Source organism: Trichechus manatus, unplaced genomic scaffold, assembly GCF_000243295.1.
Source record: "Trichechus manatus latirostris isolate Lorelei unplaced genomic scaffold, TriManLat1.0 scaffold00326, whole genome shotgun sequence".
Lineage (NCBI taxonomy): Eukaryota > Metazoa > Chordata > Mammalia > Sirenia > Trichechidae > Trichechus > Trichechus manatus.
In genome coordinates, this window is record NW_004444262.1 from 798,014 (window position 1) to 820,857 (window position 22,844).

General features: G+C 37.0%; 2 protein-coding genes across 2 annotated transcripts in view; one reads left to right on the forward strand and one right to left on the reverse strand.

Annotated features, from left to right (window-relative positions):
- Positions 1–1,683: 1,683 nt before the first annotated feature.
- PSMC2 (proteasome 26S subunit, ATPase 2) lies at positions 1,684–18,252 on the reverse strand. The gene is made up of 12 exons (XM_004390721.2): positions 18,114–18,252; positions 13,789–13,826; positions 13,092–13,173; positions 12,278–12,377; positions 8,662–8,793; positions 7,862–7,934; positions 7,370–7,465; positions 6,325–6,489; positions 5,362–5,449; positions 2,764–2,966; positions 2,573–2,669; positions 1,684–2,486 (listed from the first exon to the last, which is right to left on the reverse strand). Exons 1-12 carry the CDS (start codon positions 18,181–18,183, stop codon positions 2,329–2,331), a joined length of 1,302 nt encoding a protein of 433 aa, XP_004390778.1. The 5' UTR covers positions 18,184–18,252; the 3' UTR covers positions 1,684–2,328.
- Positions 18,253–20,057: 1,805 nt separating this feature from the next.
- DNAJC2 (DnaJ heat shock protein family (Hsp40) member C2) overlaps positions 20,058–22,844 on the forward strand; it is a 35,638-nt gene continuing 32,851 nt past the window's right edge. Inside the window, exons 1-2 of the mRNA XM_023725513.1 lie at positions 20,058–20,326; positions 22,639–22,829. Of these exons, the coding sequence (XP_023581281.1) occupies positions 20,263–20,326; positions 22,639–22,829 (255 nt within the window). The 5' untranslated portion in view covers positions 20,058–20,262. The remainder of the gene's footprint in view (positions 20,327–22,638; positions 22,830–22,844) is intronic.

The window sequence follows — 22,844 nt, forward strand, 5'->3', positions numbered from 1 at the left end:
CAAAAAATGCTATTGGTTCTTTTGTTTAGTGTACCTTTTAGGAATACTTTTAGGATTCAGTATATTTAGATTCTTGATAATATGGTCTGAGAACTTTAATTCTCCAAATGTATAGCCAACCAAAAACACATGCAATAGTGTGAAACCTCTGAAATCCCAATAATGAAATGGTTGAAAGCTAGCACTGCACCAGGTAACCCACCTGTTGACTGACTTGGATTTAATCAAGTTTAACATCTCAAAAACCCATCTTGCCTCTCAGAAAGGCTCACTAACCTTTTCATTGTACTAGTATATAGCATTTCACCGTATGTACTAGATGAACCTGAGAAACTTCATGGAAATTGAATTTTTATAAATCCAGTCACATTTTTTAAATGTTAAAAAAAAAACTTTTTAAAGGAACCCTGCAGTGTATTTTTCTAAAGTCATGAACCCCATATACGTGTATGTCTGCACACATACTCAAACACATGTACATGCACACACACACGTATTTTAGGTGGGGGGCATTACCAGTGAATTTATATTGGATGTTCTTAAATAGAATACAAATAGTGTTGATGCTATTTGCATATACTTGGGCAGAAACACCCAAATTTTTCAAATAATTCATTATATATTTGATGTGTGGCCAGTTAAGAGATTTTCATCATGTAACTAACTGAAATGTCAGGATTATTCAGAGCCTATATCATCTTAGGCCCGAGCTAGCTCAACAAACCCAATTTAAGTTGTCTCAAATTGGTATATATGATGTATGTGGCTATATGGAAAAGTAGGAGAATTTTAAGGAGCATGTTCTAAATGCTTACATTTATTTAACCAAAACATCACAAAAATATACATCGTCAGTAATTTACTTGAGTATATTTTACTGTAAGCTTAACCTGGAAATGTTCACTCTATTTCATACCTCAGGAAAGAATAGGGTAGGGCTAGAAAAAAGAAAAATAAATTTTTTTCTGATAATTTTAAATATCAAAAATGTAAGTTAGATTTTATGAATGAAGGGCTTTAAAATTTTTCTGCCTGAAAACTTCTGTAAGTTTAAATATTTCAATGCAACACTTACAGCATTTTCTATGTTGTCAACTTTTTCATTTGTGAATTAAAAATTTATCCAGCTCTTGCTATTTTGGATTATTTATTTATGAATATTGAGCTGCAATAAAAATAGTCTTTATTGTGCTTGGGTTTCAGTATTTTTGGGGAGGATACTGTGGTAGAAGGCGGGGAGGGGTTTGGTGGTGACTGCACAGAAATAATTTTAAACAGATCCTTTGAGGATTCTAATACAACCTTTATTTTAGAAATACCTCACTGTAAACCAAAAGTCTAACAGGAGTTTTACCAAAATTTTAAACCAGTAATTTACAAAATGAAAACAAGCACTTCTCTGTATGAAACCAATTCCATAATTCCATGTACACATTTTTCCTTGTTTTATCTGCACCATTTCACTGTTCATTAAAATCACCAATTCCTTTTTAGTCTTTTATATTTATCCTCTCTTAAAATAATGTGAAATTACACAACCCATGAATATATTCTCTTTATAAGTAATAAAATTTACAAATAAGACAAATTCCCTTTGACTCTCCCTCTCCCACTGCCAAGTACATTCCTCTTCTTTCCCCTCCAGAAGTCACCATTATTACCAATTTGATGTGAGTCCTTTTAGTTTTGTTTTTTTTTTACCTTTTTTAAAACTAATTCTTGATTAATTTAAAAGTCCACTGCAAAGCAAGACATATTACATCACATTTCTTCCACTTTAAAAAAAGTTTGGCCAAAGCTTCATTATTCAACATGGTAGGGGAAAACTCACTGTAATACACGTGGTCATTTGCCTAGCCGGGTTATTCTGATGAGGGGTCGAAGAGAATGAAGATTATTCACGTAGGTGGTGGAGCTGACAAACTTGCACTTGAAGCCCAGCTCTGCCACTGAGTAAATTAGGAAAGTTTTTGTATTCATCAGATCAAGATCCATTAAATCGACCTCACTGGGCAGATGAGAGGATACAATAAGATAATGTACGTACAGCACCTAGCATATACCCAGAATATACATGGTCTAAGCTAGCACTTTATATGATGTGAAACCCTTAAATGGTAATGAATCAAAAAAGTCAACATACATTGTAATAAACTTTTCTTCCTAATGACTTTAGATATCACCTTCTACTGTAGTACAGAGAAAAGAGAGCTGAAAAAAGCATATGATTTTGAAACCATTTATTTTTATGTGAAATGGTTGTTAGCGAGTCTCTATAAGGTTAGGATTCCAATTAAAAGAAGTGTTTCGTTTGAAAGCCTTCAGGGCTCAGTTGTAGGTCATGTAGCGGGGAGTAGCACTGAATTTGGCATAGGACTTAATGACCTTATTTACAGCTTCCAAGAAATCCTTCTCAGTAGCAATTTTTCGCCGTGCTCTGATTGCAAACATACCAGCTTCTGTGCAGACGCTTCTAATTTCGGCACCTTTCAAACAAAAAGAAAATAAGTATGCTTAACTGAAACAGCCAGGACAGACAGACCAGCAAATATAAGCAAAACTTGCCACCTACCAGTGCTATTTGGACACAGTCGTGCTAACAATTCAAATCTGATATCTCTTTCAACACTCATTGAACGAGCATGAATCTTAAAGATGTGAGTACGACCCTAAAAATAAGAGAATCAACAGATACTAAATGAAAAAAATCACAGGAAAAAAAAATTTCAAGAATCTTCTTTCTAAATGAAATTGTTTTCTTACTTCTAGATCTGGTAAGCTAAATTCAATCTTTCTATCCAGCCTCCCTGGTCTCATTAGTGCTGGATCCAAAGTATCAGGTCTGTTAGTGGCCATCAGCACTTTGATATTGCCTCGAGGATCAAAACCATCCAGCTGATTGATCAGTTCTAACATCGTTCTCTGCACTTCATTGTCACCTCCAGCACCATCATCAAACCGAGCCCCTGAGAACACAAAAGGAAAGATAAGCTCTGCCTGTCCACTTACAGTAGCACTATGCATAACTTGAAAGTTCTGTAAATCTCAGCTCAAATCATGCCTCCCAGGACAGGTGCACATCTCACTGTTAAGCAGATCCTATTTAAGAAATGCATGCTTTACAAAAACAAAATGGAAAATGAATCTTTACTTTCAAAAAGGTTCATCATAGATTTATTTAACAAGGCTCCTTTAAGTGTTTTAAAAATCTGCTTTAAGGAATTTTGTTTTTCAAATCACTCAAGAACACCTCTTTTATTTAACACAATATACACCCCGCTTAGGCAACAGGACAATATGCAAACTTTAGCACTCTAATAGTGTTTGACTGTATGCAGGAAACCATTATTCTACATGAATATTACTATTCATACTATTCTAAATTTACTGAAACTGCCTTTTAAAATATGGCTATATCCAGAATACAGTAGAACCATAACAGCTTACTGTCGCACTGATTTGGACATACTAGAGAATGCTAGGTTCATGTCAGTCTCTTTCATTTCAACCAGAACAGCAAAAAAGAAAAACTATTTTAAGAACCTCCAAATATATATTTTTATCTTTAATTGTATAAATACATACTATCATATTAATACATACACTATTTTAAAAAATGAAAATTTTAAAAATGGGATTAAAATCAAACACAGAGAGAAATTCTAGTATTTTCCTCCCCCACCCTATTAGACCGTCTTATACACAATCCACTTTAGAAACCACTGCTTCAGAGTATCCTGACATCATAAGGCTTAGTGCAACAAAACTGTAAGCACGACAAAACTATAAAAATAACTTCAGAGTCACAACACTGAATCATTATACTCTGGTCAAATTACGGCCTTTGTAAACATTAACTGAAGAATGTTCAAACCCAACATGGCCCAGACAACCTAAAAGTAAGACTCTAGGTAATCTAACCATAGTCCCCAAACAGTGTTACAGGAGTCCCCTATATTTTCAAGTCATTTCTATCATTAAGTACTTTAAGTAACAAATGACTACCTTGACATGACACTTCTCAAGCTACTAAGGATTATTACTCTGGTATAGACTATAATAATAGCCAATGACCATAGGGCAGTTTAGAGTTTTCAAAGTCTATGACATTTATTACTTAATATGAACCTTTCAAAAATTCAGGAAATAAGCAAAGCACAAATTATCATACCCTTTTTAAGATGAGCAAACCAAGGCTCAGAAGTTAGTTAAAATAACTTGCCTAGATCATACAGCTAATACTGTATTTCAATAAGTCTACAAAGCCAACAATAACTGTCATGGATTGAATTGTGTCCCCCAAAAATGTCTGTCAACTTGGCTAGGTCATGATTCCCAGTATTGTATGACTGTCTACCATTTTGTCATCTGTGATTTCCCTATGTCTGATAAATCCTATCACTATGATGTAATAAGATGGATTAGCAGCAGTTATAATGATGAGATCTACAAGATTAAATAGTGTCTTAAGCCAATCTCTTTTGAGATATAAAAGAGAGAAGCAAGCAGAGAGACAGGGGGACCTCATACCATCAAGAAAGCAGTGCTGGGAGCACAGCGCGTCCTTTGGACCTTCCCCCAGAGCCGATATAGAGAGAAAGCCTTCCCCTGGAGCTGGTGCCCTGAATTCTGACTTCTAGCCTACCGGACTGTTAGAGAATAAACTTCTCTTTGTTAAAGCCATCCACCTGTGGTATTTCTGGTATAGCAGCACTAGATAACCAAGATAGTAACGTTACTTTATGTACACTAAGAAAACCATCACCTCATCTATATAAAGCCAAACAGTCAACACTTTAAAACAACCATGAAAATATAAGGGGGCAGGGAAACTAGATTAATGCAAATGGAACAACCAGAATAGAAATACTGAGAATGTTCACACACTGTGAGGAATGTTACCAATGCCACCGAACAATTTTTGTAGAAACTGCTGAATGGGAACCTAAACTGTTGTGTAAACCTTCACCAAAAACACAGCATTATTATTAAAAAAAAAAAAAAAGAAAAGACAACTACCACCAATTAAACTATACCCCCGTGCTTTCTTATTACATTAATTGAAGATGCATCCCAATTTAAGAGTTGTTAAAATGTGAAAATCTGTCTTATGAATGTTCATTAGATAAGTACAAATATAAATGATCTGCCTTTGAGAAACAGCAATGCTATACGTTATCTTTCCTTTTCCTTTATGGTTTAGCCCCACTGTTTCTTAGAATCTGTGGCTCCAATGTGCCAGAGCTCATAAGGGTTGGAATTAAAATTCAGTATAAGATTAACATATCTGGAGAAGTCTTCACATATCACTTTAGAAGCCTCATGAAACAATCCCAAAGTAGTTCAAAATATTATTCATACCTCCAATAGCATCAATTTCATCAAAGAATATAAGGCAGGCTTTTTTGGTTCTGGCCATTTCAAAGAGCTCACGAACCATTCGAGCACCCTAATAAGAAAAATGATTTCTTAGAGTTGCTGTTTAAATCTTTTTAAATACAATAAACAGTTATGCTTCAAACTTTTCAATATTCCTAACAGTATTCCGAACCATTATAACCTTAAGCTTTTTAAAAAATACTGAACTTTGCTGCTAACCCATCAGATTAATCTTATTGGCTTCAAAACAATATTAAGTAGTTTTCTACTAAATAGCACATAACTTTAAGACCTGAAGAGGTCAAATTAACACTGTAAAATAAAATAAAAGGCACCATTCTAATCAGTAAAACTTGAGGAAATAAAAGCACCTGGTTTATCACTTGGAACTCCTGACCACTGAATGTGATCAGGGAAAGAAGTATCAACTCACGTAGTTCCTTTCCTAATTCCTGCTTTAAGTATACTAATCATTAATAGGTTTCAGGTACAATATATACAGCCCTAGACTTACTCTCTAAACACAACAAATACATACATGTGTGTGTGTATACCCGCACACAGTTACATACAATCTATATTGTATCTTTCATGTCAGAACATAAAACACCGCCATGAAGTGAAAGTACACTCTTGAATTAATTTGCTGAACATTTCTGGGGTATTTGTCTCACAAACCAGATCTGTGGAAAATGTCATCCTTGAGTAGGGAGCATACTGATTAAAAATTCCAGGTGTCTGTCTATTTCCAGCATCTCTCTACTTCCAAATGACTACAAGGGAAGGCTGGTGGCTTCTGGGATTCTAAACCACCAACTACAATTAATCACTCAAGAAAATTCAGGGCTCAACCCCTCACTGTGGAATTGCCATTTTAATTTCTTCCATGCTTCACAAATCTTTCCTAGAGCTACGTATTTGTTGATTATGATAAATTTACTTTACCTCACCAACGTATTTCTGTACAAGTTCAGATCCAATAACGCGAATGAAGCAAGCATCAGTCCTATTAGCAACTGCCCGGGCACAGAGTGTCTTGCCTGTACCTGGTGGACCAAAAAGCAGCACACCCTTGGGAGGCTCAATGCCAAGGTTAACAAACCTCTCTGGCTGTGACGGAGACACAATTTTTACACTTGTTACTTCCGTGTATAATAAAAATAAGACTATTTCTACATCAATATATTTAAAACAAAACGTTTAGATCTACAACCTATATATATATAAAACAAAAACCCAAACCTGTTGCCGTCAAGTCAATTCCGATTCATAGTGACCCTACAGGACAGGGTAGAATTGTCCCACAGGGTTTCTAAGGAGTGGCTGGTGGATTCGAACCGCCAACCTTCTGGTTAGCAGCTGTAACTCTTAACCAGTGCACCACCTGGGCACCACAACTTATATATTTGATCTAAATAAGATACTTTAATTATTCTAAGACATAAGATCTAAACTAGAGTCACATCAATACATGATGCTTTTAAAGGTGTTTCTACTATTCAGTCTTAACATTTTTTTTTCCTAATTTAAAAAGATTACACTGTTTAAAGAGCAAAAGTATTATCTGGTATTTAATATCTTTGTTTTCCATTATCTTCTCAAGCTTAACTTGATTCAATTTAAACCCATTTCCTCTTGATGTCATTAGAACACATGGTTTCATCTAAAATAATCTGTAATATATTTAAAACATTGCTAAAGGGTTGCACCTCAACCTCCTTTGTCACTCTAAATAGCAAATCTTTTTTTTTTTTTTTTTTAATAAAATGCTTGACCACTCAATTCCTTTTTTTTAATCTCTTCTGGAATTTACCAGTTCTCTATAATTCCACTACTCTTTCCTCCACCTCCTCTAAAATTTTCATTAAAGGAAATATTAAATTTTAAAAACTATCTAATATATAGGCAATTTTAGTGCTGAATATACAAAACGCTGTAACATCTTTATGCAAAGAAATTCAAAATGCAACAGACTAAGTAAGCCACTTACATGAAGTAGTGGGGTTTCAACTACTTCTCGAAGTTTTTCAATCTGTTCCTTACAGCCACCAACATCACTGTATGTGACATCAGGTTTCTCCTCAACCTAAGAGAGGGATGAAAACACACAACATATGTTCACAGGCTTCTGACTACTAGTTCAAATGCTCTATGCGGTAGAAGAGACTCAATACCTTAAATGAAAAAAAAAAAAAAAAACAGACTTACAGCAAGTAAGAATTTTAATAAAAATGCAATAGATTGCCCAATGTCCTAGAACCACTTGATAAATTATTTGTTATGATACTAATAAGAGAGGAACAAACAAGTAAAATAAAGACTAAAAGACTTTCTTATATGAAAAAAGTTTTTAAATTTTTCAGCAACTCTGTTGTATGTAAACCCACCTATTAACAATTTATTAGTTAAAAGTCTCAAAACTTCCTGAGAGGGATACAATTATAAAGTCATGCCATTCCTTTTCCCTCCCATAGTTTCTTACCTGCATCATGGTAACTGTTGGGTCAATCTTAGGAGGCAGTGGAATGTGAATTTGATACTTATTTCTGTCCACACTAAGGAGGTGAAAAGAAGATAATTACTAACACATCCTTTAAGTTTTCAATATACTTTTATGTTTAGTCTTTTATCCTCAAAAGCATACTTTAAACAAGCAAGAGAGAGACAGAGTCTCTAAGGTTATACAAAAAACAAAAACAGCATTAAAATTCAGGACGCTAAACCACCAGTATGAAGTGGCAAACCACCTACACAGCAGCCAGGAAACCTTGACTTGAAGGGGTAAAAGGGATTAAAAAAAAAAAAATCTACTGAGTGAGTTAAGTACTCTATACACATTAACTCATGTAATCCTCATAACTATCCTAAGAGGTAGTTAGTGGATCCATTTTAAAGACATGAAAACTTACTCAGGCAGATCAAAAAGGTTAAATAACATGCCCAGAGGCAAACAGAACTAGAAAGGGAAAGAAAGGATTTTTAACTCAGCCTGATTCCAAGCAAGAGCTTCTTCCATTTACACCATGGACTGGTAAAATTAACTCTTAAATTCTGCACTTACTTTATGACACTTGAAGTCATTCATAAAAAGCAATAGTTGGGGGAGATGGGGAGACGGCAAGTTAGGAAGTAGATGCAGAAGAAAGGATGTCAACTGTAGTACACTACAAGGTTACCCTTTGTTATTCAGCTCATTCATTCATTCAAAACAAAGCCAAGGATGTGAAGGTGTTACAGTATCTTTAATGAAAGAAGAGTATTTACTGTAAATAGAAATCTTACCCAACTCTCATTCCTTCTTCAATGTCAGTAGGTGCCACCTGATCACTGAGGTCTACCACAAACTTTGCAAACTGCTTCACGTTGATAATGTACTTTGGGTCCTCTGAATCAGCATTAATTATCTTTGTACACCTAACACAACAAAAGGCTTGATTAGAATAAGGAACCCAAACCACTAATAATGAATTCAAGTAACTGGATTCTCTCTGAGGACTACAGAATACTAATTAGCTGGTGTAAACTAGAACCACAGAAACCAGGCCACCGTTTAAGATCCCTTTCTATACAATATGCTCGACCGCTAGGGTCTACTCAACTTTAGCCAATCCATAAAATTTTCAAAAGACACATTCTCCTGGAAAATTAAACCCAAAGATATCATCATTAAGAATTCTCCAATTTCTTGATTTTCATAATTATATTCCTTTATTTTTAATGAGACCCTTCTACATCTTAAGTTGCTCTGTTTATTTTCTCTGTAAGATGACAGTCATCTCGTTTCACATCATTAAAGTTAAAAAATAAATGTCTTCATTATTCCTTGACTTTATACTTCAAATCCAATCCTATTGCTGTTGCCGTTTTTAATGCAAATGTATTCATTTTCTGTGTGACTTGGCGAAGATGAATTTGTAATGCTGTATACATAACACAAAAGTTAACTCCCTTTCCTCTTCTGTAGTATGTCTACTAGAGAAAAACAAAAACAAAAAACTAAACTCATGTTAGAAAGCTGCTACATAAGCTGTAGCAACAAACAGAAATATAAATAACCTCTGGAGTGTGCCTACAGGTAGAGCTGAAATTAGGGTACAGTGAAGCTTAAGATCAACATGCCTCACTATTAAGTTTAGAGCTTTCTATCAGCGTTTTGGTCTCCTACTAAAACCAAAGCCCCAAAACAAAGATCACCAAACCTCTAGCATAAAAAATGGAGATGAAAGAAAGAGAAAACAAGAAGAAAAAACGCATTTTGGAAGAAACAGAAATCTTCAAATGTTAAGACAAGTGTATTAGAGAAAGAGTACAGGAGGTCCAATATCCAAATAATAGAAATCAGGAAGAGAGAACCAAGAAAATGAAAGGAAAGAAATTATTAATAGTTTCAAGGAAATCTGCCAAACTGAAGGACAAGAAAGGCAGCATGCTCAGCACAACAAATATAAAATAAATAGACCAACACCAAGGCCCATCATCAAGAAATTTCAGAACCAAGAGAACAAGAGAAAGCCCTACAACTTTAAGGGGGAAAAAAAAACAGGTCACATATGCAGTACTGGGAATCAGAATGGCTTCAGATTTACACTGGGAGGTAGAGGCAATGGAATGACGTCTTAAAAATTCTGATGGAAAAAGATTTTATACCCAGCCAAGATATTTTCAGACATAGGTGGTCTCAAAATGTCACCTCTCAATTCACCCCTTTCAGGAAGTTATCAGGGAATACATTCAATCTAAATGAGGGTGTAATTAAACCAAGAAAGAGAAAATCATGGTACACAAGCAACAGGAGAGAGGCAAAGGGAATCTCCAGGGTAAGGAAGTCACAAGATGATTGTTATTCAACAGGTATACAGGGTAACCAGTTCAGATTGAAGCAGGTCTGAAGGTTCTGGGAAAGACTCAGGAGAATGAAACTGAAGTATACCTGAGAGATTACCTGATGGATGTGAAGCATCTACAGAGCAATTTAGACAATCAGAGAAGATTTGGGGGTTGAGTTAGTAACATACAAAGAAAATCTAGTAAATGAGAAAACAAAACAATTACGGCAGGGAAAACAAAAAATAGTACAGGAAAGGAAAAGTAATCTGTTTACTACTTGGCTCTTTGTGAATAGGTGTACATAGCCATAATTATGCAAACACTGAAAACTGATCTAACCAAAATTACAATATACACATATTGGGAGGTTTTACCAACGGGAAGGTATGCCTTTGGGATGAAGACAGAGGGCAGAAAACAAAATCCTCATCTTCCATGGTGGGAAGCCAATGGGTAATGTGAAAAATAAAAAAAAAAAAAGTAACAGCAATATATAAGACATAGCAATATCCATTACAGAGACAAAGGTGGATACCAAAATGACCCACTAAAAAAAGGTGAGAATGCATGTCTCTAGGGAATAGGAAATGGGGATGATAGCTGTTGTTACAGAACATTTAACTCTTTAAAACCATGAAAAAACAAATGAATGAAAAGGAAAGAAAGGGAAGGAGGGAGCACAGAATGAAAAAAAACAAACCCTTCGCTGTATTAAAGAATTAAAAATTAAGGCAAAATTAAAGGATTAGAATAAAACACAGGAAAATATGTTTATAATCTTGGGCTAGGCTAGGCCTTTCTAAGCAACACTAAAACCCAAAATTTATAATGGAAAATGCTTCTATATTTTACCCCCTAAAAACATTAGTACAACAAAAGTTACCATAAAGTTAAAAGTCAGTGACAGACTGGGAGAAAATATTTGTAGCATATTTAAGAAAATATTAATATGTACAATATATGAAGTGCTCCTAAAAATTACAAGAAACAACCCAATAGAACAAAACATGAATGTCAAAGAAATACAGATGTATGGTTTAAAGAAGGAGCCCCGGTGATGCAACGGTTATGCACTCAGCTGCTAACCTAAAGGTTAGTGGTTCGAACCCACCAGCCACTCTGAGGGAGAAAGATGTGGCAGTCTACTTCCTTGAAGATTACAGCCTTAGAAACCCTATGGGGCAGTTCTACTGTCACATGGGGTCGCTATGAGTTGGAATCAACTCAACGGCAATGAGTTTGGTTTGGTTTTGGTTTTAATAAGTGTAAGGAATAACAATCATGCTAGTAATCAGCACAGTACAAATTAAAATAAGGTATTTTTGCCCAAATGGGAAAAGTTTAAAAAATGATAATCACATATATTACACTGATATTGATAAATGGGCATTTACCTCAAATTCTCTGAGTAAGAGTGTAAGCAGGTCAAATCAGTATTTTTCACAGATTTTCAAATCATAAATGCCTTTGACCACATAATTGCAGTTCTAGTAAGCTACCCTACAGAAATGTATGCACATACACAGAAAAATATTTAATATGAATGTTCAATATAGCACTGTGTATAACAACAGAAATTGCAAACAGCCTAAGGTCTATATACATACTATGGAATATTATGTAGTTGTTAAAAAAACAAAAAAAAAAGAGAGATAAATCTATATAAAAAACATGGAAAGATTTCTAAAACGTGTAGTTAGGATTAAAAAAAATTAAGATGTTTCTTTGCAAGCAAATATGTACATAAAGATATACAGAAGGAGTAGGAGGACCAAATTCTTATCAGTAGTCACATCTGAGAAAGGGGTACTGTGAGTGCAAGGATGGGAAGGGAGACTCATATTTTGCTCTGGATCTTTGTCATTTGACAGTTTTACACAATTAAGTTTTCATGTATTTCTTAAGTAATATTTTAAGGAATAAAACTTTAACCACAGAGACTTTGCAGAAAATTTTATTTACTTAGAATTTAGAATAAAAATTCTTTATGAATTATTGCATTATCCCTGAGACACTAAAAAGTGGTTGAAAGTACCAGTAAAAATAAACTTCCATAGAGCACTGTGCATACCTTGCAACCTGTAAAGGCTGTTCACTCTGGAGCGTTTGCTTATCTGCAGCCAAATCCCAGAGTGCTGGTGGGGCCAGGCCAGTGTCAGACTCCTTAATACCTACAAAGAGAAAGATTATAAAATTCACTGAAAGGTAATGCATCATCCTAAAGCAGGGTTTCTCAACTTTGGCACTACTGACATTTTGGATTGAATAATTCTTTTTTGTGGAGAAGTGTCCTGTGCATTGTAGGATGTTTAGCAGCATCTCTGGCCTCTAGCTACCAGATGTCAGTAGCATCCTCCCTACCTCTCCTCGCCCCCCTATTAAAGTCATGACAATTAAAAATGTCTCCAGACACTGCCAAATGTCGTTTGTGGCCAAAATCACCCCTAGCTGAGAACCTAAAGTAATCATCAAGCCAAAATTTAATGCTATAGTTAACTTTTTTTGTGCAAGTCAAATACTGTAAAACTTCACCATTCAAGTCCCCAAGAAGAAGTTTTCAACAATCAGGCAATAGCCCACTTACATTAAGAAATACTATGTAAGATCATATTTTTATTCAATAAAAAATTATGACTTGCTAATTGGAGTTGATTGGTTTTGACCAATAGAAATATTACTTGCTTAAAGGATGATGTCATCTAACCACATAAACATTAAACATGGTTGCAAAAGGCAGTGAAAAGAGATTGTTAATGTGATCAATTTTCTTACGAGGTAGAAAAAATAATACTTTTTTCATTAAAGAGGAAAACTGTATTTAAACTCTTTTGATACAATAAACATTACATTTAAGGAAAGGAAATGAGAATAAAAAAACCACATACCTGTGAGCTCATTAATTTTCTTGAGAAGTTGCTGGATATCATCTTCAACCTGCTTGATCTGCCTAGAGTAAGTGCTCTGACCCTAGGTGATAAAGATCAGTTTAATTAGAACATCAGGATGTTGACAACTTATTAAACCACAAGCAGAAACTTTTAACAGTTACAGCCTTAATAGCCAGTATTATCCGAAAGTTTGTGGAAGTAGAGAAAGGCAATATATCATTTTCAGTAGCATTACTGAACTGGTATTTTCTCCCTAAAGAACCCACCATTATGCAAGAGAATGAATGAAAATCTTGCTTGAAATTATCCAAAATTACAGGCCCATTTCTGTATACTGAAACTCTTCATTTCAGATCTAATTCAGTTGAATAACATTTACATATAGTGAATATCTGTGTAAATTATTTCAAATATCTTTTTAACAGAGTTGCTGTTGTATGCCATCAAGTTAATTCTGACTCATACTGCACTTCAACTACAAATAGCATAAAAATAATGCATAAGATTAGGCAGGGTGAATACTTCCTCTCTGATCTACTCTAGATAGAAACTTTTAAGTAGGTTACTTTTTTCAGTGATGATTACTATAAACTGCTAGACATTCTCTTCTAACTACTTTGGAGGGACAAGACCACACAGTAGTTTTTATTTCAAGATACATCATCTTCATTTTGTAGATACTGAAAGGACTTACATAAGTTTTCAGCAAGGCAATATCCCCCTCATCCAGTGCTAAAAGAAGAGAGACAATACGTGAGATTCAAACAAAAGAAACTAGAGCTAATCAGTCAACTCTCTTTTTTGTTCAATTCAAATTGTCCTGAGTGCCAAAACTGAGCAAAGTTGTGATGTACAAATATGACCACCAAACAGTTCCTGAATTCAAGGAACTTATTAATTGGGGGGAGGAGGAGTAATAGAAGTACTTAACGAACATGAGTACATATTTTATATACTTTATGTACTTCATATATAAACTACATCCATCAAGGATCTTCATTAAATAAATCACACCATACTCACATAACAAAATACAATACAGCCATTAAAAATAAAATAGAACAGTGCCTTTACACATGCAGAGATTCAAAAAATACTGTTAAGTAAAAGAGGTAGGCTTTTTTAAAACGCACACAAAATGTACATTTGTTTTTCTAAAAAAAATTATTTAAAACAAATGTGGGGAGAGTGGCCTGGGATGGTGTTCATCTAAATGTTAACAGTGATTATCTTCTGATGGAAGGACTTCAAGTGATTCTCACTTTCTTCTCAGTATTTGTCTGTCTATATTTTAAGGAAAACTTTTTCTTTTTCAACCTGAAAAGACAAACTATTTTCTCACGGCAGGGAAGACTTTTCTTTTTTTTAAATAAACATGAGTAGAGGTAGGAGAAAGCATGCTTAGGTAACAGTAGCTAGATCCATTTAGCTGAAATATAGCATATTATGTTCGGGAGTAATAATAAATTGGGGGTCCTTCGGTGGTGACCAGTGAACATGCTGGACTGCTAACCAAAAGATTAGAGATTCGAGTCTACCTAGAGGCACCTCAGAAAAAAAGCCCTGGCAATTTACTTCAGAAAAACCAGCTGTTGAAAACTCTATGGGGCACAGTTTTATTCTGACACACGTGGGGTTGCCATGAGTCAGAATCAACTCTACAGCAACTAGTTTTAATACGGAATTAGGTAGATGGTAGTTTGGGGTCCTAGTGAGGTGGGCCATTATTACCAGAACAAGGTAATAGAGACCACTGCAAGGTCTTGACATTATAGGACTTTGCCTTAGGAAGAACTAGCTCACTAAGATATAGAAAGCAGATTTGGAATGTTTGAGGCCAGTTAGAGGGCACAAGAGCCTCACCTAAGATGGTGGCAATGAAAAGAGAAAAGAAGGGGTGGATGAAAAGTCCTTGTAGAGGAAGAATCTACAGGGCATGGCCATTGACTAGATGTGAGGAGGAGCTGAGGGAAAGGAGACTCAAACATGGCTCCCAGGCTTTGTACCCGGGTACCTCAAAGGAAGAGAATACAATGACAGAAAGACAAGAAGCAATCAAAGAGGGAAAATCAACAGAAAGGTTCAATAACAGAAGCTAAGGGAGGCCAGAGTACTCAACAATGTCAAAAACATAAAGATTAGACGAGAAAAAGCTATCAGATGTGGCAATTAAGAAACACTGATCAATTTCAACAGACTTACAGGGACAGAAACCAAACTGCAAGGAGTTAAGAAATGAAATGAGTAGTAAAGAAATGAACATGCTAAGCATAATAATAACAACAGCTACTGCCATTTACTGAGAGGTTTATTATATAAAGCATTGTTATTAGAGATAGACATACATTCCATTATTTAATCCTTACAAGCCTGTAAAGTGAATACGATTGTTTCCGCATTACAGACAAGAAAAACCGAGTTTCACAGGTTTTAAGTGACTTGTCCAATGTCACCGAGGCAGTAAAGAAGGGGCAAAGCCAAGATTCAAGCCTAGGTCTGATTCCAAAGCCTGTCTTCACAGCCACTTTTAAGCAATGAAAAGAAGAAAAGAAAATGGGTTGTAGCTTGAGACGAGAGGAGAGCTGAAAGCTTTTCTCCACTGTGTGTTTTTCAGATACAATGCATACCAGCATACTTCCAGGAAAAAGGAAAAGAATCTCAGGAAAATAAACAGGAGAGCTGGTGACTGGTGAAACAAAGTCCTAGAGAAGGAAGGGACAGGGTCAGGAACACAGATGGGAAGGGTGGACTTGACAAAAATTAAACACTTCTTCTGAGGCAGGACTGAAATAAAAAATGGAAGATGACAGAAATTAAGAGAACTGAGTGTATTCTTAATATCCTCAGCCCAGGAGAAAGGGACTAAACTGAGGACTTGCAAAATGTGTAAATGGCTTGAAATAATCACTATGACAAAGTGGAGTCAACAGGAGATAATCAAAACGTTAACTAGCAATGAGGACCCAGTTAAGATCAGAAAGCTTAAATTGGAGGTAACTTAGTAAGTAAGGTTTTGTGACTTGTTTGAGCAATGCTTGGCAGCCTACGACAGAAAAAGACATGAAACAACGAAATTCCCAGAACAAGGGGACAGCAGAAAGTCAAACAGGCAAAGGTGGTAAGTACTAAAAGCACTGTCAAAATGGGAGAGTCTGAGTAGGGAAGCAAGAGATACCAACTTGGAGATGATACTGACTAATTAGATGGATCAAAAGACAGGTCAAGTTAAGGCTCAGTGGTAATGAAGACTAAAGAGCAAAAAGTCATGGTGGGAGGAGAAATGGAAAAGTCTGACACTTTACAAGTGAAGCAGCTTCATTTAATAAATAAGTCTACCAGTGATCACCTCCTTAGGTGACTGAGGTGCAGTGATAAGGGAAATCATGAGAATTGAGGTGATCAAGGATTACCAACATAGCTGCTAAAGACCCTCAGAATGATGTGACAAAACAAAAATAAGGAGTGCAAAGAACAAAGAATTTGAAACAACCTGAATGCTAGTCCTAGCAAGGTCATATATTTGCTAGGTAATTCTGAAAAAGTGATTTAATACCTCTGAGCATCAGTTTTCTCATCTGAAAAACAGACACAATTTTATCCTCACAGTGCAGTTATAAAAATCAAAAAAAATATGAAACTCATAAAATTGTATACAGATGTTAGTCATAACTGTATCCAAGAGATAAATTAACACATGTACACAACGATCACGTACCCAGAGAAACTGCAAATCTCCATGCAGATCAAAAGCTAAATCTCTGTGACCAAGTTTTCTCAGAGGTGACTTGAATATCTCTGACATTTTCAGTATCATACAATACTTCCAAGAGTAAGAGTAGAGGACGGGATGAAAGTCAAGAAAAAAACTCTATCTCTGAGAAGAGGGGGATGGAGAAAAAAGGGTGCTAGGAGAGGCTGAAAGCTGTTTAGAGAGGGAACAGTAAGAGGAGAGAGAGAGAAAAGAACAGAACGTTTAAAAGATAGTTCATAAGGAATAAAAGGAGAAAACAGCATTTATAAAGATGAGACCACAAAAGGGCTACTGGAAAGAAATCATGTCTGAAAACGGTGTGCACATCTCATGTACTTTGAGTAGGACTGTCAACTGGTATAGTCTCTATGGAGAGCCATTTGGCAATGTCTTGTCAAAATTACAACTCCACTTACAAAATGCATCCTACACTTACACTTGCATATGCGGTAAAAGTTTTATGATCAAAGTATTCATTGCTTTAGAAGAGCAATAGATTGAAAAAAATCTTAATGTCCATCAATAATGACTAATTAAACACACTATTGTACAGCCACATAATGGGATACTATCCAGATGCAGAGAAACACAGACAACACTCTTTATATAATGAAATGAAATGATCGCTAAGATATTGTAAGATTTAAAAATAGCAAGGTGTAAGTACAGCATGCTATACTTATGTAAAAAATAAATATTTGCTTGCTTGTATAGGCACAAAATATGTCTAGAAGGATACGCAAAATGGCAACTTTGGTTGCCTACACAGAAAAGTGGGTGTTTGGGGTCAAGGAGGAAAACTTTTTAATGAATCCTCTTCTGCCTTTTTGAATTTTGAACCATGTGAATGTGATATGTAGTCAAATGAATGTCTTTCGAAAAGAAAATCATGTCTCAGGATCCTCGCTACACAATGATAGCACCAAGATGTTACACTTGGGGAAGAGGGGAGGGAGAAAAGGGACCCACATGACCACAGACTGCTAGACAGAGGAACTTTTCAGGCCCGCAGGGCCAAGCCAGGTACGTGACTTCTTCCAGAGCTAAGAATGAATAAAATTTTCGACCAGGTGGCGATGAATATGTAACCTGTTCGTGAGATGAGGGTGACAGAGAGGGCAAGCGAGTTAACCGGGCTATCGCTCGGTGCTAAGTCACTATGAGCACAAAAGGGCCCGAGCGCCGCGCCGGGAGCAGGAATCCAGCCTCCCCCCCGGGGGCAAGCCTTGTCCCACCGCGGCCCCGATCTCCTGCCTCTCTCAACTGACCTCGGATAGGCTTGTCGTCCTTCTCATCCTCTTTGGTTTTACGCTGATCCGCACCGAGGTAATCCGGCATTTTAGGAGCTCCAAGTGTCTCAACTTCTCAATGATTACACAGCACCTTCCTCGCTTCCGGCGTTGCCTTTACTTTCCCTTCCCCACCGGAAGTGGAGCCGGTTACCGCGGGCCCCTTAAACTCAAGCGCACGAGGATTGGGCTCTGTAGGGAAATCGCCGGCGCTTCAGTCTCTGAAGTGTTCTGGTTGCAGTTATGGGGAGTAGTTACGGGGATTGCCCTTTAAAAGGGAACGTCTGTCTCCTGGTGGCCTCTCACCATCTTTAAGTTCCCCCCAGCTACCTGAGCAACAATGCCAAGACTGTCGCTGAGTTTAAATCCGATTAGTCATCCATTTACTGTGCAGCCTTGGGTAATTTCTTTAATCTCTAAATTGTAATATACAGTTTACCTTTACCCTTTACGTTACAAGATTGTGGAGGCATTAAATAAATAAAACAAATAAATAAAAATACCTGGCATACTGAATACGCAAAAAGTACTAGCTAGATCTACAAAAAGAGTGAAAGCAAATAGTTATTCATTAATTTGATGTTCACATGGGATGTAGAGGTAAATGGTTTCAAAATTTGAGCCTGCTGCTAAAGAAGGGGGCTGCCATCCGCAGATACAAGGGAGTCAAAAAAAAAAAAAAAGATCTTTTTAAAGGAAAATGAGTTCAGAAGAAGTCGAAGGCGAGAATAAAAGGGAGGAAGTGTGAGAAAAAAATTATTAATATTGACAAAGTGGAGTCAGATTACTTTGCTCCTTAGAGCCTGTTTTAACAATGGTGGCATTAACAGAGAAAGGAGTCAAAAAGAGGTTTGGGGGCATACGATTCGTTCAGTTTTTGAAATGCCAATTTCAAAATACAATTTTGTCATGCAACAGATATACAGACCAATTCAGTGTGTTAACTCGTTGCCGTCGAGTCGATGTCGACTCATAGCAACCCTATAGGACAGAGTAGAACCGCCCCATAGGATTTCCAATGAGCGGCTGGTAGATTCGAACTTTCGACCTTCTGTTTAACAGAAGGCTCTTAACCACTGCGCCACCAGGGCTCCATTCAATGTATTAAACAGCTAAAATGTAATCCCTAGAGAATACTTTGCTAAATTCTGGTGCTCTCTGCCAAAGAGTGGCACATCAAGTCTTCTATTTCACCCAATCAATTGCAGTTACTGCTATTGGAGGCGAGTCTTCACCCACTGGCCTCCTGTTGGCTGGTTCTTGGTTTTGGTTTTGGCTTCAGTCCTAGAAGGAAGCAGATAGTAAAAGTACAAATGACTTTACTACATATTAAACAGTGAAGTCCCAGAGTCCTGTAATGGGGAGTATCTTGAAAGAAAAGTCAATTCCGTTACAACAGTGTAAAACTTTGGCTGGCCCTGGAATAGAATCTACAACTGGACAGGGGTTTCTTCTACAAACGTTATGAGGATTAAATGAGATAATAAAGGTAACCTACTTAGTAATAGCACAACAAACATAATAATAGCTACTACTATTATTTAGGTAACACAAGTGCATCACAGGAGTATATATAATATATACACTTAATATAAGTATAAATATAAACTTATATATAATTTTCTATGGATGTAATACTAGTCATTGTCAACTCTAGTTAGTACACACGTCTTTTCTTGCTTAAATTATACAAGCAGAGCTACTGGAAAAATCGGTGGTTAGATTGAGACTCATATATAAAGTAGCAGAAATTTAAATATAATATAGAAGGCTCTGCTTTAGAAAGTTATTTTCTACGTATTGCATTTGAACGAGGAAAATAATCATTTTTTAGACGGGAATTGATGAGTCTAGGAACTGTTGTTTTGCTAGCCTTGGTCTCCAGCCGGATCTGAGTCAGTAAAGGAACGAGGCAGTCGCACAAGCTGACGAGGGGGACGGGATTTTCAACTGCATCACGTAGGCTCCATCCCGGAAGTGGTTATTGACTGTCTCCATGCGCCGGTTCCTGCGCGTTGTAGAGCCAAGGCGCGAGGCTTGGACGGGACGGTAGAGCCGGAGGGAACGCTAAGCATCCTCCGCCCGGACCGTGATCCGCTGCGCCAGCGGGGCTGGCCCCGGCGCCATCATGCTACTCCTGCCGAGCGCCGCGGACGGCCAGGGCACCGCCATCACCCACGCTCTAATCTCTGGTACGTGCCCACCCACCACGACTCCGTCCCGCAGCAGCCGGCCCTACTTCAGTCCCCTTTCTGGCGATCCCGGGATCTCTCTGCCCTTGACCCTGGCGACGCGCTCCTGTATATGTAGGGCACGACGAGTATTCTTCTGCTCCCTGTTATACAGCAATCCTTCCCCAGATTGGAAGGAGGGAGAGTGGGGGGCGTCTTCTGTCCCTCCGGTTTCTTCCCGGTCTCGCGTCTGCTGACTCACGAATCGGGCTGAGTAGTTCGGGACGGAAACCCCAGGATCTCGAAAAAGGTTCCCTTAAGTATCTCCTTCTCTACGGCGAAGAGGTTGTCCCGCAGCGAGCACCACACGTGCCTGGGGTCGTGCAGAGCTTTGCCGCTAGCGCTCTTAAACACCTTTTTCTCTCTTTACCTTTGCTCTGGCTTTGTTTTTTAAATATCAGAACTCAGACACCGCTTCTCATACTCAATGTTAAAACATCTTTGCCAGTGCTGCTGGTAAGATCTTCGTAGACAGACTTTTAAAGGCGGTCACTACAAGTGAAATTGTCTTGCTGCTGTAGAATCCTTACATTTATAGCCAAGGGCATTCGTGGGTGTTGTAAACTTAGCCTACAGTTTCAGCGATCTGTATTAATTCCCTTAGCCACTTTTAGAGACGCTTGTTGAATGTGATTCTGAACGTATTTTGTGGCACATGTTGCTTTTGTGCTTGTGGAAGTCTGCGTATAATCTTTCAACTAGAGGAAAAGGCTTGAATGGCAATGTTCTTAAAATCCACTCCCACACTAGACAGGTAATACTTCATGGACATAGTGTTTGAATTCTGTCCTGTATAGGGTGGAGAAATCTTAATTTCCCAAACCAGTTAAAACATGAAAATCCAGTTGTTTTTAGAAAATTGTGAACATCAGGTAGGAAGGAAAACTTTACACCTGAGTTATTCGTTCCGAACCCGTTTGTCGAGTTGATTATGACTCATAGCAACCCTATAGGATGGTAGAATCTGCCCCATAGGGTTTCCAAGGAGTGGCTGGTGGATTCGAACTGATGACCTTTTGGTTAGCAGCTTAGCTCTTAACAGGGCTCCAAGAGTTATCCATTACTGGAAGAAAAATCCTTGCTTTTTTGTGAAATATGAAATTAAAATTAAAACATTCTCTTTTTTTGACTCAGATTACCTTTTTTGAATTGGTAATATATGGATGTATGGTGATTTAAACCCACTTCCCAGGAATAAGAGCCCTGCTGGCACAATGGTTAAAGTGCTCGGCTGCTAACCAAAATGTTAATGGTTTGAACTCACCAGCCACTCTGTGGGAGAAAGGTGTGGCAGTCTGCTTCTGTAAAGATTTGCAGCCTGGGAGCCAATGTCATAAAACAATATATGTATTAGTTGTTTAATGAGAAACCTGTTTGCTCTATAAACCGTCTAAAGTACAATAAAAAAAAAAAATGTTTTTAAAGAAGATTTATACTCTTGGAAACCCTATGGGGCAGGTCTGCTCTGTCCTATAGGGTTGCTATGAGTCAGAGTCAACTTGACAGCAGTGGATTTGGTTTGGTTTTGGTTTCCTAGGAATATTAATAATGCCTCACTCTTATACAACAGCTTGTGATTTTCGAAGTGCTTTCACTGTTTCCAATTCAGTCTTCCTAGGAAGCGTGTGAGATCGGTATTTATTATTCCCATTTTACAGTTGAAGTCATCTCTGACTAGTTGTCAGAGCTGGACTAAAACCCAGAGCTTCTGGTTTCACACCCGAAGTGTGTTCCACTAAATCCCCATTAGCGGTTTGGGAAAATATCTTTCAGAATAGATCATTGCCAGTGAATTCTTTAAAATTTTAAGAGCTGTCTAAATTCCAGGTTTTAATAATTATCTAAGATGTTTTGAGTTATTTTTAGGAAGTTTTTTTGTTTTTGAAGAGACTAACTCTTGGTGACAATTTATAAGTATTTATTGCTTTACTGCAATTATTGGTTTAAAAGTAAACCAGTTTGCAGTATTTCTCCCTGTTCATCACCTTCCTATCATATCCCCAGAAAAGTACTGATTTATTGCTGACATGGTTGAGTGTTTTACTGTGTCAGATAAATGGAAAATAATTAAATACTATGTAAATACTAGGAAATGATTATTTATTGATAAACCTTATGTTAACTGGATTATTGCAATTATTTTCTTAATTATTTTCAAAATGTATTCTGATAGTTTCGTGGTTTTGATCTTATTTCCTGAGAAAACTTATTGCCTTGAAGCAGGTTTATTCCATGCATTACATTGAAGCCTCTCTTAACACTTTCAATCACAGCCTCTACACTCTGTCAAGTTGAACCTGTGGGAAGATGGTTTGAAGCTTTTGTTAAGAGGAGAAACAGAAATGCTTCTGCCTCTTTTCAGGAACTGGAGGATAAGAAAGAGTTATCAGAGGAATCAGAAGATGAAGAATTGCAGTTGGAAGAGTTTCCCATGCTGAAAACACTTGATCCCAAAGACTGGAAGGTATTTAATGTCTGA

Coding starts and splice junctions, on each gene's coding strand:
- PSMC2 (XM_004390721.2), bottom strand. CDS start 18,183: ATGCCGGATTACCTCGGTGCGGATCAGCGTAAAACCAAAGAGGATGAG. Junction 7,935..8,661: donor GAAGAAGGAATGAGAGTTGG/GTAAGATTTCTA, acceptor TCACCTCCTTAG/TGTGGACAGAAATAAGTATC. Junction 2,670..2,763: donor TTAGCTTACCAGATCTAGAA/GTAAGAAAACAA, acceptor TCTTATTTTTAG/GGTCGTACTCACATCTTTAA.